Source organism: Nanorana parkeri, unplaced genomic scaffold (assembly GCF_000935625.1).
Source record: "Nanorana parkeri isolate BGI_ZX_2015 unplaced genomic scaffold, ASM93562v1 scaffold34, whole genome shotgun sequence".
NCBI classification, from domain to species: Eukaryota; Metazoa; Chordata; class Amphibia; order Anura; family Dicroglossidae; genus Nanorana; species Nanorana parkeri.
In genome coordinates, this window is record NW_017306302.1 from 2,753,733 (window position 1) to 2,775,031 (window position 21,299).

The 21,299-nt window shown below is 42.2% G+C and overlaps 2 protein-coding genes and 1 pseudogene across 6 annotated transcripts in view; 1 reads left to right on the forward strand and 2 right to left on the reverse strand.

Annotated features, from left to right (window-relative positions):
* SGTB (small glutamine rich tetratricopeptide repeat containing beta) overlaps positions 1–509 on the forward strand; it is a 47,653-nt gene extending 47,144 nt beyond the window's left edge. The window contains exon 12 of one of the 2 annotated variants that reach the window (XM_018569184.1): positions 282–509. The gene's annotated coding sequence lies outside the window, so the exon portion shown is untranslated. Of the gene's footprint in view, positions 1–278 lie in introns of both variants that reach the window. The other variant, XM_018569190.1, reaches the window with a different exon arrangement.
* Positions 510–1,500: 991 nt separating this feature from the next.
* Positions 1,501–1,965, reverse strand: LOC108797547 (annotated as a pseudogene).
* Positions 1,966–5,426: 3,461 nt separating this feature from the next.
* Positions 5,427–21,299, reverse strand: part of TRAPPC13 (trafficking protein particle complex 13) — a 40,983-nt gene continuing 25,110 nt past the window's right edge. The window contains exons 7-13 of one of the 4 annotated variants that reach the window (XM_018569088.1): positions 20,152–20,196; positions 17,059–17,076; positions 14,748–14,881; positions 13,248–13,446; positions 12,224–12,324; positions 8,531–8,678; positions 5,427–5,830 (exon numbers count right to left, since the gene is read on the reverse strand). In XM_018569088.1, the coding sequence (XP_018424590.1) occupies positions 5,729–5,830; positions 8,531–8,678; positions 12,224–12,324; positions 13,248–13,446; positions 14,748–14,881; positions 17,059–17,076; positions 20,152–20,196 (747 nt within the window). In that variant the 3' untranslated portion in view covers positions 5,427–5,728. Of the gene's footprint in view, positions 5,831–8,530; positions 8,682–12,223; positions 12,325–13,247; positions 13,447–14,747; positions 14,882–17,058; positions 17,077–20,151; positions 20,197–21,299 lie in introns of all 4 variants that reach the window. The other 3 variants (XM_018569079.1, XM_018569103.1, XM_018569095.1) reach the window with 3 other exon arrangements.

Sequence of the window (21,299 nt, forward strand, 5' to 3'; positions counted from 1 at the left end):
GGGGATCTCCTTGGGGCACAGGGGGGGGGGGGGAGAGCAGGTGTGCCCGCTGCCCCCTTTCCGGCCAGAGCATCCCAGGTAGCAACTTGTGATGTTCTGGCCGGTGTTCCGCCCACCACGTGGCAACCAGTCGTTGCTTCACAGGACGCTCTGGCCGGCATGTTTGTAGGTTTAGATACACTTTGAGGACCTTAAGACATCAAACATCATTACATTCTACAATAGAACTATATGGTATCTTAGATATAGTTAATTCATAGGAATATATATATTTTTTTCAGGTGGCTATTCACACATGGAACAATAACTGACCACTGCGCACGTTAACAAAGTGGCTGACAGAGCTGACCTTCCGTCAGGCAGCATCCCCGAGTACGCTCCATTGTCACACACATGCAGCTACAGCAGAGCATGGGAACCTGTAGTACATCATCTGGTGAGATCCGTATAGGAGAGGAATCTGCCAAACGTCCATACTATCCTCATTTTATTGTATATTTTGTTGTAAATTCAATCAACTAAAGATGAGAAGCTCGCTGTCTATTTTGTACTGTTGTCTCATAACATCCTTCTTTCCAATGGACAGAACAGTAGCAGTTTTATAGAAATAAATCGTATTGTCCTGTACGTGATCTCTACATTCTAAGTGTCACAGTACTGGAATTGTAACAATTGCTGTGCAACAACATTTTCTATTCGGTGACCGATATATAGGAGTACATGTCAGGTCAGGTTCTGATGTTGGGACAAGAAGACCTGGTTTGTACTATGTGTTCCAGTTCATCCCAAAGTAGAGATGAGGTCAGGGCTTTGTGCAGGACACTAAGTTCCTCCACACTAAACTGGTCAATGTATGTGATGGAGCTGGCTTTGTGTACAGGGCACAGTTCTCCTAGAAAAGAATGGGGCCTTCCCCCAGATTGTTGCCGAAAGCTTGGAAGCACTCAATTGTCTAAAACTGGGGTAGGCAACTTTGGCACGCCAGCTGTGGTGAAACTACAAATCCCATTTTGTTTCACCATAGCTGATGTGCCAAGGTTGTCATCCCCTGGTCTATGTCTTTGTACTGTATTGAAAATATTAGATTTGTTTTGTTAAATATTTGTCTGGGCGTCAGCTCTAAGTGTGTCTAAACATCCAAAAATAAAAATGTGATATGTTGAACCTTACCAGCCCTTAGATGTGGTGGCTGCATAAGATTTCCTTTCCCCTTTTAGTTTCACCTGGTAATCCTGTGAAGAACACACTTCTGTCCCTGCGTAGCTCAGCTCACACCTCCACTGTATCTATGGAGGAAGCCATGGTTGCAGCCCAGATTGGAGTACAAATATGTCTGCCTCTGTACATCACCAGTACATGGGGGATGAAGAGATAAGCAGTTTACAGAAGAAAGAGAAGATTGTTTTGTTTGCTGTTTCCTCTCAGGAAGTGACAAGGAAACTGCATTTTTGGACAATCAACAGCTATATTGGGTACTTGCTGAAATGTTTTTTTTTTTTGTACTGAATCCAGAATCTTTATTACAATCCTTGTAGAAAAACTTAGTCAAAGAGACCGAAGCCCATGTCGTCATCAGACTCCTCGGACTCTTCCTTCTCTTCAGCTGGAGCAGCAGCGGGGGCGCCACCACCAGCTCCCACATTGGAGATCAGACTGTCGATGTTGATGCCGGAGAGAGCCTTGGCAAACAGGCTGGGCCAGAACGGCTCCACGCTGACTCCTGCAGCTTTGATCAGAGCGAGGATCTTGTCTTCCGTGATGGTGATATCGTCATCGTAGAGGATGAGAGCGGAGTAAATACAGACGAGCTGGGAGGAGAAGGCCATTGCTGCGTGTGATGGCCGCTCGTAGTGTCGCGGATGGCAGAGGAGAAGAGTGCTAGTCGCCAGATGGACACCAGGCCTTAGCTTCACAGAAGGACTGAGCACCTTAATCCACCGCCGTACCTCAGTGAAAGAGCTTGCTGAAATGTTCTTAGCTGGAAAATGAAAACTAATGCAGCCACCACATTGAAAGGCCCGATAAGCTGCAATGTACTGAATCTTTGTTTTAGGTTTGTATACACACAAAGTACTGCAAGCCTTTATTTTCCAGGAATCATTTTGTCTAATGAAACCCTATTGCCACCAAAAAGCATCCCAAGTCCTACCTTCCTTAATAGAAGCCACACAGTAGCTCCAAAGCTGGCTGAATTTTAGGGCACAGTTACCCTTGCAATGAAATTTGGTAAATTGAGTTTACATACAAAAATCCTGCACAAATCAGTACAATATTCACACAGTAAATGGGTCAGATAGGTGCTGAAAAACCTTAAAGTGGAACTTTACCCAGATCTTTGGAAGGACACATTCTTCTAGATCATTGCCGGCTTTTTATTTTCTGTGCATACCTTATTTCCCCTTTCTTCCCCAGTTTTCTCACTGGCCATTAATAAATCTCCCTTTACTTCCGGGAACTCTGGCACATGTGACTAGGAGATGTGACCATGCACATCATCTCAGGGGAGGAAAATGCCTTTCTCTGAGATCACAGATGAGATTTCCCAGTAATGCTCTGCTGATGTAACCTTCCCAGGATGCAACGCTTTGGCACATTACATCATTTGTGCCAGAACTGGACCAGGAAGTAGATTAACTCTATTTGCAAGTACATGACAAACAAGTTTGTTTAACTACCGAATGTAAGATGATTTCATATCAGCAAGCAGAGCTGCATGTTGTGATTTTTAATCAAAGGGAGTAAAGTGAAATGTACTTTTTGGAGCATAATAGCGGTAAAAGAAAAATGTATGTAAAGCTGGCAATAATGGGGCAACATTGGTGATTATGAAAACCCTCATTATAGTTGTGAAGGTGACTAGAAAGTGACCAGTATGCAACGTTAAAATAGACTTCAGCCAATGAATGCTCATCTGCTACCATTCCTTTTTACTTCCTGGATTTATAAAGAGCTAGGCTATGCCAAAGTACTTTACTGAGTGCACAGAACAGGGGTGGGGAAACTCTGGCCCTTCAGCTGTTGTAGAAACACAAATACCATAAGACATTGCAAGATTCTCACAACCACAGGCATGACTCCCGGAGGCAGATGCATCATGGGATTTGTAGTTTCACCACAGTTGGAGGGCTGGAGTTTGCCCACCCCCTGCCATAGAACCAAACACCACTGCTTACAATCTAATATCTGTACTACACTTATACAAACACACACGGCCCAATGTAAAGTAAAACTCCAGCCAAAAAGTTTTGGATAGGTGGAAAGGTTAGAACATCTGTTAGGATTTTAAGTCTGTGTCCCATTGGAGAGACTTCCTGTTTCATGAAGATTATTGCCAGACAGGAAGTGAGGAGAAACTTTCCCAGCATGGGAACAGACTGAGAAAAAGAATTCGGACGGTGGTGTTACATTTTTCCACATATACTATCCAAAAGTGGTAGCCACTCATCACAAAAGTTGCTTTTGGTTAAAAGGAGGAAACCTAAACTAACAAAGGAGGACATGTGAACTCTAGACCAGGGGTGGGCAACTCCAGCCCTCCTACAAGTCCCATGAGGCATTGCAAGACTCACTGTTACAGGCATGACTACCAGAGGCAGGAGCATGTTGGGATTTGTAGTTACAGCACAGCTGGAGTTGCCACCTAGACAGTGTCCCTGTTGCAAACTAAAGCCAGGACCCCAGCACTACATCCACCGTGCCATCCATTACTCCTAACACATTTTGGTTACACACATAAGAAGAAAAGTCCTTGTTATTACTTCATAATCCAAAATGAAAGCGTGCCTGTAACCCATGCCGAGGAAGACGAGTCCAGATGTTTGGCAGAAGTAATGATTAGACAGATTAGCAGCCATTCTAAAAATGGGGACACTTTTCTTTATTCTTAATGTCATCCCTTCAAGTTACCAAGCTGGCCTGAATCCCATACACACGTTACATCCTTCAATACCATGAGAACAGGTATACATCACGTATAGACACAAATGGAAAACTGAATTCTGAAGAACAATTTATTACTATTTACAAATAGATTTCCAGATTTATACAGTAGAAAGGAACCAGGAAAATACAGAAAGTGACAGGTTCATGAGTTGGTCCATGGAGAGCTTTATTATGTGAAGTAATATGTGCCTGTTGCCTACTTACAATGACAGCCGTATTGTGACCAATAGGAAACGCTTCCTTCCCGAGGAATTCGTGGCATCACTTTGGTGTGATGTCATTTGTTTCTACTTTGATGTGTCTGAAGTTGATGCTTTTTTGTTGCTAAAATCAAGCTTTCCCTTCCGTTATATTCACATCAGCATTTGGTTCCAATTCAACCTAATTTTAAAGTGACACTAGACTCAGGCGTTCGATCTTAAAAATACATGCAAGTACCCTGTTAACAAAAATGTACCTTATTTGTGTATCACTCGGCTGTAGATCAAAAAAAATCATCTCTGAATTGCTGCTGACACTGTCCTTCCTTCTGGAGGGTGGCTACTTTTGTTCCCCATGATCCTGTGTGTGTTGTAAAGTAGCCACAGCTCCAAGCTCACTCGTGTGATAGACTACAATCTCAATAGAAATTGGTAAACTAAACATGAGATTGTAGTGTATCCCGGGAGTGAGCTTGGAGCGGTGGCTACTTTACAACACACGCAGGGACCATGGGGAACAAAAGTAGCCTCCCTCCAGAAGGAAGAAAAGTGTCAGCACCAATTCAGAGATGATTTGAGGATCTACAGCCGAGTGATACACAAATAAGATACATTTAATAGTTGAGGTACTCAAATGCATTTTTAAGGTTTAACTCCTGAGTTTAGTGTCACTTTAAATAAGCACATTGGAAATAATATCAGTACCAGCAAAGTGATGGCCCAACTCCACCCAAAACCAACATTAGAACCAATCAGAACTGCTGAAATAAAATGATTTAAAGGAGAACTATGGGGTCAGTGTTTTTCCCCATAGTTCTCCTTAGGGTAACAGACCCATCTATCCAGACAGGCCATGAACTAGTCCAAGGGTCACAACAATCCCCCGCCCCCCCCATTTGGCCTGACATGGAAGATGTCATACCACGTTAAAGCAAGCCTATCATCAACCTGACTAATTCAAACCGAGCATATGACACATGAATGGATAAGCAGATGTTACCTACAATGAAAGCAATATGATCAGTAGATGTAGACAGCTGAAGTTATGTGCAAAGCTTGGTCTGACCCATCCCCCTATTGGCCCTTTAATGTGATAAGCAGCATTACTGACCAACAGAGAAGCAGCACAAGCTTTGCAAGCTCAGCTTTTACAGGGAATCCAATACCTGCCTTCCATTCAGCTGCCATATCTCTGGATTTACTCATTGTTTTCAGTTCTCACACATCTCCTGCATTTGCTCATCATGTTTTCAGTCTGAATTCCCCAGGTACAATCTTACACTAAATTGCTTTGATTCAAGTAAAATGTTTATGTCCGAGTGCAAGGCAAGTGGAAAGGCTGTATATCAAATAAATAAATTCCTATTTACACTTTATTTTTGTGGTGTATGCGATAAAAGACGGTGTATTAAAACACACATTTAAAAATAAAAGGCATTTGCTGACAAATGAAAAGAACCATTAAACAATAAAACGAGCTTGATTCATCTGTAAACAGGTCATGTGTCTGAAGTGTGCGCCTTGCTCCTGGAGACGTTGGCCTTCATGTCTCCGAGATAGAGATGGAGATAGAGATGAGACAGTTTTTATGCTTGAACCTTAGAAGACACAACGCACACCTGAGCAATGTCATCGTATTCATAAGTTCTCTTTAAAAATGTGTCCGTCAGTCTTAATCCGGAAACGCTCTGCGGGAATAGATGACAACAAAAGTCATTTCTACCTTACGCAAATGACACTGTTAAAGGGAAATTCCTCATTTATAAACATAATAAAAGCACACTTCCTCATAAAAGAAAAAAATCTGCATTTATTATTTGTCCGCATTCCAGCCAGAAAAGCATTGCAAAGTGTCCTTGAAATACAAGTCAATCATGAATCTGAAGGCTGCGTCATGCTAAAGTCTTACAGAATAACTGGCATTCATTTCAAGATACAAAATAGCTGGTGGAAAGTAAACTATGGGGCCAATGAGGGAGTGGGAAAGCCTTTTAACCCCTTCGTGACGGGAGAGGTACACTGTACGTCCCGCCACAAAGGGACCAAATGACTTGTACGTGACGAGTTATTTGCTGCATTAGAGGGCTGGTAACCGCTGAAAATCAGCGGTTAACATTCATTAATGGATGCCTCAGTATAGAGGCATCCATTAATGGAAGGGTTAACCTTTTTCAGACACCCGATACCTTAATATCGGGTGTCTGAGAATCAAAGCAGAGCAAAAGCCGGCATTCTGACAGCTCGTATAGATCGAGAGATATCTCTCTCAGATCGTATACTGGCTTTTCTTTTTCCTTTCACTTTCAGAAATAGATACATAATGTATCTATTCCTGAAAGAAGAATGTTTCAGTTTTCTGATCGTTGTTGGAACGATCAGAAAACCATTAGTGACAGCTGAATCCTGAACTGCTGCAGGATCAGTGTCACTAACTTATTGAAACAGCCTAATAAATGCCAAAAATGTATTAATTTATCAAGCAGTAATAGTGAGATTAATTCACAATGACTGCTTGATATAATTAAATACAATTTTTAAAAGTTTAAAAAAATAGTGAAAAGTGTAAAGAAAAAAAAGTGTAAACAAATAAAACATAAAAGGACAAATAAATGAATGTATGTATTGCTTTTTTTTTAAGCTGTGCTGGTTTTGTAAAAAATACTAAAATCAGAACTGGGAAAAAAGTGTTTTTTTAACGTTTTTACCTCTTTTTTTTATATTTTATTTGTCCTAAGTGAGGCGTTAGACACACATATGTGATATAAATATGTAGCCCTATCTGTCCTCTAAAAAACAATATATAATATGTGTGGGTGCACTTTGTAAGAAAGTATATTACTGACGTGGAAGAATCACACAGCAAAAATGTCAAAAGTGTGTCAGTCATTTACGAACAGAAACTAAAAACAAGGTCATGAAGGGGTTAAAGCATAAAAGTAAAATGAACATTGAGACATAGCCAATTATTATTGTAGTGACTTGCTCTATGTCTCATCCTTCTTATCCAAGTCATACTTCATGAATACCTCAAAAGTGAAATCAATCTTTAACCCTATCGCGACCAGTGACGCACATAGTACATCATTGGCAGCGGGCCCGTTTAAACAGACTAGCGGCGGCTGACTGTTTGTTTACATTTGTAGAGCCGGCTGTCGGCTTTACAATAGAAGAGATTCTGGTGGCTCAGCTGCTGCCAGATCACTTCCACGGGTCGGTAAAGCCGAGCAATAAGCTATTGAAGGGCGATCTGCACTTTGATAGCCTATTTAAAGTGGAAAGGTGACACTAGGGGTCTTTTGGACCCCATGTATCACCTTAAAGAGTACCTGTCACTGCCAATATGCTTTCACGTGGGGGCTTGTAATATTAAATAAAACAAATGTAATAATAATAATAAAACATTTGTTAAAGCCCCCCGCGAGCGCACATTTGGTGCACCTACATACGAAAATGGCGATCACACTGCACATGTTGGGTAGCGCCGCACACACCAGACTGAGAGCAATAATTCCAAGGCCAATATTTATGCCAATCTCTAAACTAATGACCTGTAGGAGCTTTAATAGCGTTGTCCAAGGTCTTTTTGGGGTACAGAATTTTGTTGCCGTTTCACAGACCTACGCAATTATTAACCTGGGCATGTTGGGTATCTGTTTACGCATCATAACCTCATGTTTAATATTGTACAAATAAAATGGGTATTTTGCGTTTTGGGGCACCAAAATTAACTTAAAGTGCATTTTACACTAAATTTTTGGGTTTGATTAAGAGTTGTGCCAATAACATGCAACATAAAAAATTGCAACTGCTGCCCTTTTATTCTACAGGATCTTCTTGGCTTTCAGAAAATAGAGAATGTTTTGGGGGTTTGAAGTAATTTTCAGCCCTAAAATGTGGATTATAACATGTGTGCAAAAAACAAAAAAGGCCTTGGCAGCAAAAGGGTCCTTAGGGGGTTAAAGTGTATGTGAGGGCACAATAAAACAAAATAAAACACATGCTGTATATCTCTGAAATATTGTATATTGCCCCATCTTTGGTACAGAAAAACATGGCGATTCTGCTGCAAATCCAGAGAGCCCCAAACTTCCTACTGGAGCGGACAGCACAGCTCCTCTGAAATCCCAAGCAGCGCTGCCAGCTCAGTTCTGTCTTGCTACACTATGCACCCTGTGAATGTCTTATATAATCAATTCTGAGCTCTCCCCTGCTGGACTACAGATGAGATGGAGATGACAAGGGGGAGAGGTGTTCTGTAGCCCAGCAGGGCTGACATGTTGAGACACAAATGAAAGCCAGAACTCCATTTCTGTACTGCCACACAGTGTGCAGAGGTAAGTAAAGCCAGCAGAATACATTACAGAGAGGGGCATTGGGGCAGTACTCACCTGCAAGCCCTGCACAGATGACAGAAGTGTCAGACTGAGGAAGAGCGAGGTGCTGGGGTGCAGTTTGCCGAGCTGTCTTCCTGATACTCCGCACCAGTGAATGGAATTAGTGTTACACATTTCTAGAATCAGATCCATGGTCCGTTCACTGCTAGGGAGAAGTAGAGACAAAGCATTACAATTCCAGATATTAGGATACAGAACTGTACGTCTGTCCCTGCGCTCTCACTGCACCTTACAAATGAGATCTGACACTTTCAGCAAACACAGACACTCGCCATAGTCTGGCTATGTATTAAATCAGTAAACATGTTTATTAAGATCGATCATATTTTTGTTGTTGTTTTTGTTTCAAAGTTTTTATTACGTTTTCAGCGGCATATAGGGTACAAGACACAATGATCAACAGTGAGATGTATACATACATAGCCTACAAACATGGGACCGATGAATGTTGACCAGTGGTGTGAGCTTGCGGGAGAATGGTCATCAGGCGTTTGCAGGATAATGTCTTGTCGGGGTGAGCTTGGGACTACACGGACAAGGGAGTCCATACAGTGGTAGTACCAGAGGTGAGAGAGAGGGGGGTTGGAAAAAGAAGGAAGGAAGGAGGGGGAGGGGGACAGAGCTCGTCCGGAATGAGCCTTTTTGTCACGGGAGCCTATAGGGCCGAGAGACTTGTTGAGGCCAAGGAGGGATGGGCATAATCTATCCATGGTTGCCAGATCTTACTGAAAGTTTTGTTGGTGTCTGCGAGGATGCTAGTCAGCTTCTTGTTTAAGCAGAAAAAGTCCATATGCCGCGTGACTTCCCCAAAGGGTACAAATTGCTTTTTCCAAGCCGAGGCAATGGTTTGTTTAGCCGCCAGCAGGACATGTGTAGCTAGGCGATGTTTTTTTGTAAGGAGCGGAGACTTAAGGTGCAGTAAGGCCAGCCAAGGGTCTTTGCGGAGCTGAATTGAGAACAGTCTTTCTAGCATACGGAAGACTCTTGACCAAAACCTGGCCAGCATGGGGCAGGTCCACCACGTATGGAGGACATCACCTACCGATGAGCATCCCCTAAAGCAAGAAGATGAGTGCGAGGGATGGAGATGGGCTAGTCTGGACGGTACCAAGTACCATCGTGTGAGGTATAGATCGATCATATTTTTGTTTATAGAATCTACCGTTGTATTAAAGGTACTTGGTCACTGGAAAATCATGAGAACAGCTATTTGTGACCTCCCCTTTACATATGTAGGTTTCATAGCGGTCATGCACCTGCTTTGGCTTCAATGCTTTCCGAGTCTCTGAACTGGAATAAGCACAGAGATGGTATTCTGACACTGATGCCTGTTCTAGGTCTGTGACTAAAACCTATTTTAGCCAGCCAGCCCAGCAACTAGCATGTCAAAAAGAGGCCATGCAATGGCAGCCCCCATTCTCTTCTCATGACAATCCCTCTATTGAACAATTATGCTTTGCAAACCCCAAAATAAGCCGAGAGTCAGAGTGTGAGCACAGAGATAAAGAGGCTTTACTGCATAGCATGGTGCTATCATTTTATCATGCTTCAGGCTCTGGGAGAGTTGGCACAACCAGACAGTGGTGTCACCATGCTGGCTATACAGTGTGGCAGGACTGTGTGAATCACAAATATGGATGAACAGAATCACAAATACTTTGGCCACCGGGTTGGCCAAGTTTCATTTCTTTTCGGATTATGTGACAGGGTCACTTTAACCAATCCAGTTATTTAGAGTGCATACAAGATCACAAACTGTTTCAAGTCACTGCAATTGTGCTTCTCAGAACAATATGCAGATTAAAAGACGTTCTGCTCCGATACATTCAGATACGTCTCTATTCTATGAGAAAAACAAACATCACTGCAAGCTTTCCCATGTCTTACACTTCCCCATTTACATCTAGAAAATCTACAAAACAGGCCACATAACAAAAGTAAAGCCAAGACTTTTTTGTTGCTGCTATACTTCTCTTTTGGGTCACAAGAGTATATTTACTAAAAAAGTCAGAATACCCAAAGTTAGCATACAATAGCGGGTTACTGCTCACTATCTGCTGACAGCGCAGAGCCGTACTGCACCTGGGAAAGATCCTGACAATATTCCTGCTGTCTCTGCCTCTCTAGGGCCTGGGAAGCTGTGCGGTTATTTATAAAGGATAATGCTTTGAATTCCAGCAGATGGCATGCTGGTCACAGAGAGTTCTGCATCTATAAAATCATGTGACAATACCACATTTCACCACACGTGGTGCGGCTCCAGATAAAACCCCAGGGCTGTGGGAGGGGGAAGACTCTCGGTGCTTAAATGGATCTTAAAGTGTATTTCCCCTTTTGCAGCCAAAGTGGGATAACATCCATTTCATATTTGCTACGTTTCTCATTCACATTGCATAAGCTTAAGGCCAGATTCACACCTGCACATGGTGGGAATGCGCGTACTGTTCGCATTTTTGCACTTTTGTGTGCCGCTCGCTCCCATTGATTCCAATTTGTTTATATACGTGCCAGAAACAGCAAAAAAGCTCATTTAGTATTTTGCGCAACACACGTTTGGCGTTTTTTTTTTGCTTCCGTCTTGCTAGCCGCCATTGGGGTGCCATTAGAAATGATTGACACTGCAAGCGCGTGGCATGCTTTTCCACATATGTGTGCCTAACACACAGGTGTGAATGGGGCCTAAATGGTTTTGAAAACTGCTGCTTGCAAAATAAAAGCTCTATTCTCAAAGAAATGTTGTTCTCTGTACTGAGTTTTGCTTTGGAATGGGGAGCTGGCCAGGATAATGTTAACATTGTTAACCCTGTCTGTGCTGGCAGATCTCAGCAGTTGTAAGCTATATTTATTAACCCGTAGTGTCAGCTTGCTCTTGGACTGGTCCTTCCAGCCACTCTCCCCATTCAATGCAGCGGTCTAAGATCCTGTAAATCAGGGGTAGCCAAACTCCGGCCCTCCAGCTGTGGTGGAACTACAAATCCCATGAGGCATTGCAAGATTGTCACAGCCACGACTCTCGGAGAGAGATGCATCATGGGATTTGTAGTTTCACCACAGCTGGAGGGCCGGAGTTTGGCTACCCCCTGCTGTAATTCATCACGTTCTATAAACATTGCATAGACATGAGGACGCTGTGGAACATGGAAATGAAAAGAGAAGCTATAAAGGCCTGCTACACAGACACACCAAGAAAAGTAATACATATTTTTAAATGATTTTGCAGTATGCTGAACACAGCAACACAAACATACATGTAGAGAGTGAGGGGTTTTCTCAAATCTGACTGCAAAAATGGAAATACACTTTAAAAGGAAAAGTGCACTTACCCTTTTGGCCCCTTTAAGATGACATCACTAATTCCTCTCCCCTTGCACATATGTATACTTATCAAGTCCCTGTGGGTCTGGCCTCTTTTTACATCCTGGGGTGGACATCGCCCTCTCCTGGCCGCGCTGGTGCAGTACAACCCCATTGATTTCTATGGAGCTAACCTCCCATTAGGGAAACTGAGGTAGATGAGCCCCATAGAAGTAATTGGGGATTACTGCACAAACGTGACCAGGAGAGGGAGACGTCCACCACAGGATGTAAGCAAATAGCGGAGGCCGGGCCCGTCGGAAATCTTGCTGAACACTAAACATAATAGAGATGGCAGTTCCATGAAGCCCTGTATGTAAAAACAGGTATTACCTGCAATTAGTGATTTTACATGTGATATCAAATGGTTCCTCCAGACTGACCGTATCTGGGATGGTCTCTAAAGAAAGTCTGACATCGCCATATCCCGGAGCCTAAAAATATTAATGAAAGAATTAGCTGTTAGGCCTGGAAAACATTCATATAAATCAAATGAAGTATATCCCCTTATGCCTTACGTCTAATAAAAAAAATAAGTGCATAAGAACATATACATTTCAGTTCTTGTGTATCATCATCATGCATTGCAGAGTGTTTATGTGTGTAATGCGGAAGTTTATCTTCTGGGCTTGATCTTTTTTTTTGCACTACATTGCTGACAGTTGCTTAATATAAAACCATTCTTACTGCTTGTAAACACTGAAACAGAGCCATAAAAACTTGCATATGCGGATAGTAAAATAAAGCACTAGAAGAACATGCAAATCTACAGTTAGTCTTACCGGTAATGGTATTTCTACGAATTTCCAGGACAGCAAGCCTACTTCTCCAGGGAGTCTTTCCGACAATCCCAATGGGATAGAAGAAAAGACTGAAGGTGCCTGGAGTGTGACTGGGGGTAAAAGCAGAATTAGAAAGTGAACAAGCCAGAGCAGAACTTCCAGATGGCCCAGCGGAAGCAACTGTCCATCCAGAACCTTCTGAACAGGAGATACCTGTTCAACTTCTTTAGGTTCAGTATTAATCTGAACTTGTCCCCAGTTGCACTCCAGGCACCTTCAGTCTTTTCATCTATCTCATTGGTATTGTCGGAAAGAGTCCCTGGAGAAGAAGGCTTGCTGTCCCGGAAGAGGATTGCAGAAATGGTAAATATATCAAAGAACATGTTTTTCCATTTATTAGGTTTTACTATTGAAGATATATTTGTATGTAAAGTGTCTCAGTATAAGAGTAATGCAGTTTGGTTTTTAGGGGCAGAAGAATGAAGTGATGACCCCACAACCCCTTCTGACTCATAAATGGTATGTATTAGATAGAAGCTGAAAAAAAGGCATCAGGCTCTCGGCCTTGTCTGTACCATTCTCTGTAGCTGGCTGGTCTGTAGTCGGCCCCGTTCTCCCAGGTTGGTTTTCCACACAATGTCCAGTTTGCCGATTACTGTGACCCCTTTGATGACACCGGCTTTTTCGGCAAATTCTGGCTTCGGCTTCAAGCAGTACAAGTACTGTCGTGTGTCCAGTGGCTGCAAGTAAGTCTTTGTTCCAAATGTAGACAACCTACAGGGCAACAAACGTTTTTAGGTAATCTCCAATTCCTATTACTGCAGGCTTAGGGGGAAATGTTCAATATTACTGCACTTTGTAAAATGTAACATTTAAGGCTATGGGCACCTTCTAGCCAGTCTTTTCTCAGCCAGAAGGGCAAAGAGTTCAAATACTGCCCGGCTCCCACTGATCTCCATCCTAAAGAACACAGGAAAAAATGCACAGCCCAAAATTATTGGGGATAGGATTGGTCTGTATTTGCTGCTACTATTCATTACATCTTTGAATGGCAGCAATGTACCTTTGAGCCCTGACTCTCAAGCTGAAGAATCAAATACAAGGAAAGCAAAGCTAAAGGCAACATATATACACCTATCTTATATGTAAGCTTAAACAGTTATAAAATATAAAGCTAAACTCCAGGTATAAATTATTATTTATACTTACATTGGTCCAGCATGGCCAAATGTAAAGTATGCATATGTAATTCCTGATCAGCCGCCGTGGATCATGAATGGCACTGTAGTAGCCAGGTGTACTGTACTGTTGGCCGCAATATTTCGGGTACTGTGCTGAGCGGCTTACCCTGAGCTCTGAAAACACAGGAGGTCACTCGGCCGGCACAGTGGCCATTCAGAGAGCGCTTAGTACCTTTACCAGTGAATACAAGGTTTGTAGAAGGGGTGGATCGTAAGGTCAACACCCCTCATTCAATAACAGAATGCCTTGTATTCATTGAAAACAAGTCAAATGTACCCATAGATCCGAGACATGTAATTTCACTGGGGTATAATAAAGTTGGTGATATAGTTTGAGCTGTAGCCAAAAAAATTAATTTTGGTACTCACCGTAAAATCCTTTTCTCTGTGTTCATTGCAGGACACAGTGAAGATCGAAAGATCTCGCCACTGGTTATACTGCCAACTGCAGGAGTAGGATGCTAGGCATAAAATACCAAAAAACAAGCAGTGACCTAAAAAAAGTGCAGGCAAGAGGAAACCACCAGGAGTGGAGTAACCCAGGAGATCACATTGTGCCTGAAGGACGTTTCCTCCATAACTAGCATCTGAAGATGCAAAAACATTAACGCTATAAAACTCGGTATGGGGCTGTGTTGCACATGGAGGGTTCGCCACCGCCAGGGGCTGCCCCTAGACTGTTTTTTGGTGTTTTGTGCCAAGCATCCTACTCCTGCACGTGGCAGTATAAACAGCAGTAATAATATAACACTTTCACTGGTATTTAAAACCAACCCAAAAGGAGCAAATAAGTTCATTGTTACATAGACTTTAAGATTTCATTGTTGTCCTTACCCCCCACCATTGCTGACCACACTGTTCAGCTCCGTCACGTTGTACATTATAGATGGTTCTAGCGACACCTTCTCCATGAACATAGGTGAAGTGGTGATATTCTGGATCTGGGCTTCCAGAAACACTTCGTCTGTCTGAAAAACCACACAGAGGATTAAGAGGACAAGCACCGAATATAATGGAGGAGGACAAAATGCGTCTTGAAGCAATATTATTACTGATGATTAGTGTCATGCCTGGAAATCAAAGTTACCACAATTAATGGATGTTCCAACCGGCATCCCAAACTTAAGAATCAGAAGCAAAGTTAGTCAAATGGCAAACTGGAGCAAGCAATGGACATGGGATAGGTTCCAATTAATAAACAAAGCTCTCGTAGGTGTCTGCTACTTTTGCTCCCCATGGTCCCTGTGTGTGTTGTAGAGTAGTCACCGCTCCAAGCTCACTCCTGTGATGGACTACAATCACAATACAAATTAGTAAAGTAAACATGAGATTGTAGTACCACACAGGAGTGAGCTTGGAGCTGTGACTACTTAACAACATACACAGGGACCATGGGGAACAAAAGTAACCACACTCTAGAAGGAAGGACAGTGTCGGTACCAATTCAGAGATGATTTAAGGATCTACAGCCGAGTGACACACAAATAAGATAAGTTTTTGTTAATAGTTAAGTTACTTGAATGCATTTTTAAGGATCAACTCCTGAGTTTAGTGTCACTTAGAGACACAAAGAAAAAAAAATACCTGAAAATAGTTGCCTTAAATAAACTTTGACAGCAAAGATGCGTACTGATTAGTGATGTGGCCTTGCATAAATTGTGTTCAGTTTTCGCTAGGGGCACTGTGTATTAGAGATCCCCAAGTTGGCCATTTAGTGGAGATCACCATAACCACTTCCTTCTTTTCCCTATGCCCAAACAATAGCAACATGCTGTCTTCAACACAAAGTGTAAGCATGAGTTCAGGAATTGTTGAGCAACACTAGACAGGGCACACACCCATTCTTCAATTGTCTTCATATATCAGAGATGCAGGTTAATTCTTTAGGGATCTAATTTTCTAGATCAAATAAAGGGCTCCTTTAAGTACTGTGTAACGATAAAATGGAGACCTGATGGAATGTTAAATAGCTGTTCAAGGATGATCAGGCTTCTCCTTAGAGGTTTTTTTGTGTTAATTCTACTTCTACTAAAATAAGTAAACTGATGACAAACTTCCATGAGTACCGGTCTGCACAGGTAGCATGGAGAAAGCTCAAGCATTTTACATTAGTAAAATTTCATCAAAAATTTGAGCTTTAGTTTTTATTAAAGTTATAAAATCGACATACTAAGGATTCAGGAAAATGCACTTGAGTTTTGGTCTACCCCTATCACATTAGTCCATTGCTTTTATTACTGTAGAACCGATTTCTGCATACTGGTAAATATCAATGAGGCAATTGTCAGCGGAAAGTGAAAAGCTTAGTGGAGCTTGAGAAGGTTATAAAATAAGCAACAAAATAGAAAAGCAGGTTCATCAACAAAATATTTAGGTGTGACCGATTCTTGGGTGTCTGTCGTGAGAGAACTGGAAGATCTGTGCCATCACAACTCAGTTATTCCGGCTTATTCAATAAGGCAGTACATAGAGCCAAACCCATACTAACAATTACATGTCAATTTTCAGCAGTCAGTTCATTGACGCAGGCCTTTTTGATGGTTCAAATGAAATATTGCACTTTAGTATCGTGACAACACCGCTGTCTGATTCAGGTGAGCTCAGCTCGGCCAGAAACCTTAAAGCTTTATGTACATAAGGCTGTATAAAGTACTACAATACACAGGGAAGGTTTTAGACAAAATGTGGACCGGGGCTAATATAAAGTGGAGGCTCCATATGGACAGCATTCAAACACCCCACATCTGCTGTCATGATCTCAAATGGGGCCCTGGGAAAATGTCCAGTTTGCTCTTCCCATTGCCAGCCCTGACCATGCAAACAGGGGCAGTTTCATGGCAAACCTAATATCCTATAGACTCAATTGCAGAAATTGTGCTGTGTTTTACTTTGTAATGTCTTCAACACTGAAGGTTTTGAGGAAAAATACTGAATGGTAATAAGCCCATACTTGTCATTGCAGACACTGATATAATGCGTTACGGCATCCTGAACGCTGACATACATACCCTAAAGGACCTAAACATTGGGTTGTGATCATGCTTTTCCATTATGTTTGATTTCAGAATGAAATTAACTGATTAACAGGCACAAATGCCAAAATTGAACATTGCTTTAGAATTAAATAAAATGATGAAAAAATTACCACAGAACTGAGGTCACTCTAACGGGGGAAAAAATAAAACAAAAATTAGAGAAAGAAATGAGGGTTAAATGTTAAAAAATAGGAACGCTAGAACAAAATACATGTATTAAACTGCTGCCTAATTTAGCATTAGTAAAAGCTACAGTTTCATGACTTGTACAACTTAATCCAAAAACTAACTGAATTAAAGGGGTGTCCAGCCACAGCAAATAACAGGCACATTACAGGGCTTTATAGGAGAATGAATTATAAGGATCTGTCCACCTAAAGCAGATATTTCAGTTAGCAGTTGTCATTAGTGGGTTGAGATATCCACTGGCTTCTTATACCACTGAGATCTCCACAATCATTATAAAACCAAGAAAGACAGCGGCGCTCTTCCTGATCCATCCCACCTGATGTGCAAAAAAATGTAAACAAATTGAGATCCAGGTGAGACAGCAAGATCCACATTGCCAGTGGAAACGGGGGACGAGATATCTCTAAGTTCCTGAGAGAAATGACAAGCCATCCAACACTTAAGGTGGTCAGGAGTCTTTTGGGGATATCAAGGCTTAATCTTTTAAACACAGTACTGGTAGAGCAGGAATAGGCAACCTCTGCACTCCCGCTGTGATGAAACTAAAAATCCCATCATGCTTGGTGCTGTCAGAGTCTTGCAATGCCTTATAGGACTTCTGGTTCCACAACAGCTGGGGTGCCAAGGTTGCCTACCCCTGTCTTAGATGACATACAGAGCTCAGAGGATGTTTGCTATGACTGATGGACACCCACTTTAATTTAAAGTAACAAAGGAAACAAAAACGCAACTCGAAACTGATGACGGCTTTGCTGAATTAGTAAATCCCCAACCACCACATGTAAACATAAAGCGAATGTTACAAAAAAGTGATTTAGTATTTTACATACCCCAGCTGCAAAAGAAGATGTGGCTACTCCATTAGTAAAAAGACAAGCATGCATTTGGCTTACTGTAGTATATGCAATATAAAGTATAGTATCTGTAGTATTCCAGTGATCACCCTAAAAGCCCCTTGTGTCTGGACCACTAAAACATATACTGCCACTACTTACCCATGTTACCTGAATAATGCATACATAGGACACCCAAGTGTTTTCTGATTGCCTTCCCCTCATCAGCAGAATTTCATTTTTCATTTATTTTAAAGCAAAATCTCTTCTTTCCCTCTTCAGGGCAAACAACATGTCCCCCCCCCCCCCCCCCCCCCCCCCCCCCCCCCCCAGCAATATACACTTCTATACCCTTTCTTTTGCTCCCCAGCCACTCTGTTAATACCCGATAATTCTGGGTATGGAGGAGTATGTGACTTACTCCATTAGACAGTACTGAGTCAATCAGGTTGAGTCTTTCTTCACTGTGACAAAAGACCACTATCCCTGTAAAAGGAGAACAGGAAGACACAGTATATTGTGTCAGGGAAGGGTGTCTGAGTTATGAATCTCTGATAACACTAAAATAAGTATAAAGGTTGCCACATCTGACCTCTAATTCTGTCAAATCGAGTTCTTCGGCCCTCACCGCTGACCCAAAAGTTTCCATACTTTGTTTTAATGACCCATGAGAATTATACAGATGAAGAGTTCCGACTTCATATTTTTCTCACAAATGTTATTTAAGATTTGCTAAAGTGGACTCTAGTAATATTATATGATTGAGAGACCCCTTTAGAAAACCTGTTAATAGAGACATATGGGGGGACACCACTGCTGATATCCTTATGAGATTGCAAATTGCCTGGCTCTTATGTTGATCCATTGGTTTCATTCATTTAAGTCAGTCAGAGTACCAAAACAAGTATGCAGATCGGTAAAGACAGAGAAGTGGATTTTGAGTGCTTGCTCTGGGTCAGTGACTCGAAGTACTAAGCCAAACAGATAAATATGACAGTCAGGCAACTAGCATAAACAGAAGACGACAGCAAAAGGCAGGCTCCGTGTTCTTTTGATCATAGACTTAGTTTAACCACTTGCTGACCGGGATGTTACACCCCCTTCCTGTCCCGAGCCATTTTTCAATATTCAGCGCTGCGGTACTTTGGCTGACGTTTATTACGTCATGCAACGCTGTACTGAAACTCATTTTAATACCATTTTTGGGGACAGATAGAGCTTTCTTTTGGTGGTATTTAATCACCACTACGGGTTTTTATTTTTTACTATATAACAAAAAAAGTACCGAATATTTAAAACAAAAATGGTTTTCCCTTTATTATTTTAGTAAACATTTATTTTTAACCAATTTTATGGTAAAATATAAAAGGCGGGGTCACGTCGGCGGCAGGGAGAGCATCGATAGGTAAGGGGGGCGCACCCTCACTTGCATCATACATGAGATCGGGCGTCTTTACAGACGCCGGACCGCTTGTATGTAAACGGCCATCGCTGGCCGTTTAAAATCCAGCCGGTTTCACGCTCGTGCACGCGGGCACTAAGGACGTCTAAAAACGCCCACCCGCATCCAGGAGACTCCCGTCCGGCCGCCTCTCAACGTTCGGCGGACGGGAGGTGGTTAAAGGAGAACTATGAGGTGAGTGCTTTTCACTCAGCTCATAGTTCTAGCCGACCTGTGACAATGAGACTGTCACAGGTCGGCTCAGTAGATCGGGAGGTGAGAGCCTGCACAAATCCTGACCATTCTACTAAACTCTTTCACTGTCAATAAGAACACGGAACACTTCACACTGAGCGTTTAATGGCGTGATTTCTGCCACAATATCGCGAGAAGTCGCTCGTCCAATGATTTTCAATGGAGCTGTTCTATTTTACACCTCCATGTCGCCTGTTGCTCGTCGCTTGTGCAGGACCCTTTTCCCCGCGGATGTCGCGCAATTTTTCTCTTTTTGCATGCAGCCCGAAGGTGAAGGTCGCCCAAACAGACGCGCTATCCCGACCGCGCTGAAATACGCTCGAGGTAAGTGTCGCTCAGTGTGAATGGGGCCTTAGACAATAGCAGCTGAGCTAATATTCTGGAACCTCCGCTCATATCTGCAGTAAGGCAGCAGGTTTGCTCCACAAATGTACGTTTCTATGAAAACCCTTTACTGCTACACATGTAAGAGAACAAAGACTCACCTCTGCGTTATAAAACTTGGTCTTCACATCAAGAGGTTTGAGGACCTGCAATAATACAGACGACATGTTAAACAGTGGGCGATTTGCCTGTTTTTCCATTTTGAGAAGGAACAGTGGTGTTTCAGTGTCAGGGTACAGTGTGTTCCCACAATAGAGAGCTCAGTCCTTTCTGCTTTTTTAATCTGCTGGGCAGAGAGGCAACACTCAATGCATGTTTTCTTAGGACTCACATTCCAGAAGATTGAGAGTGGAACACTGCACTCTGCTGCCACATCCATCACTGATTTCACAAAAAATACTACTCTCCTTACCACAAAATGTTAATATATATATAACTAATATTTTATTCACAATAGAAAACATATCAAATGTTTATACTGAGAAAATAGATTTTTAAAAAAAAGTAATTTTGATGGCAGCAACACGTCTCCAAAAAAGTTGCGACAAGGCCATGTTTACCACGGTGTAGCCTCCCCTCTTCTTTTAACAACACTGGGGACTGAGACCAATTGCTGGAATTTTGGGAGAGGAATATTGTCCCATTCTTGCCTAATATAGGATTCTAACTGCTCAACAGTCCTGGGTCTTCTTTGTTGTATTTTTCCTTTTATGAGGCACCAAATATTTTAGATTGGTGAAAGGTCTGGACTGCAGACAGGCCAGTTAAGCACCCAGACTCTTCTACTACAGAGCCATGCTTTTGTCATAGATGCAGTATGTGGTTTAGCATTGTCCTGCTGAAATATGCAAAGCCTTCCCTGAAAAAAGACATTGTCTGGATGGGAGCATATGCTGCTCTAAAACGTGGATATATCTTTCAGCATTGATAGCGCCTTTCCAGACGTGCAAACCGCCCTTTCCAAACGCACTAATGAACCCCCATACCATCAGAGATGCAGGCTTTTGAACGGAGAGCACTGATAAAAAGCTGGAAGACCCCTCTCATTAGTGCAGAGGACGCGGCACCCATGGTTTACAACAGACCATTTCAATTGAGCTTTAGGCGTTTCTGGATCATGTTCAGGTATGGCTTCTTCTTTGCATGATAGAGCTTTAACTTGCATTATTGGAAGGCACGACGAGCTGTGTTCACAGACAGTGATTTTTGGAAGTACCCCTGAGCCCATGCCGTGATGTCCATCACACAA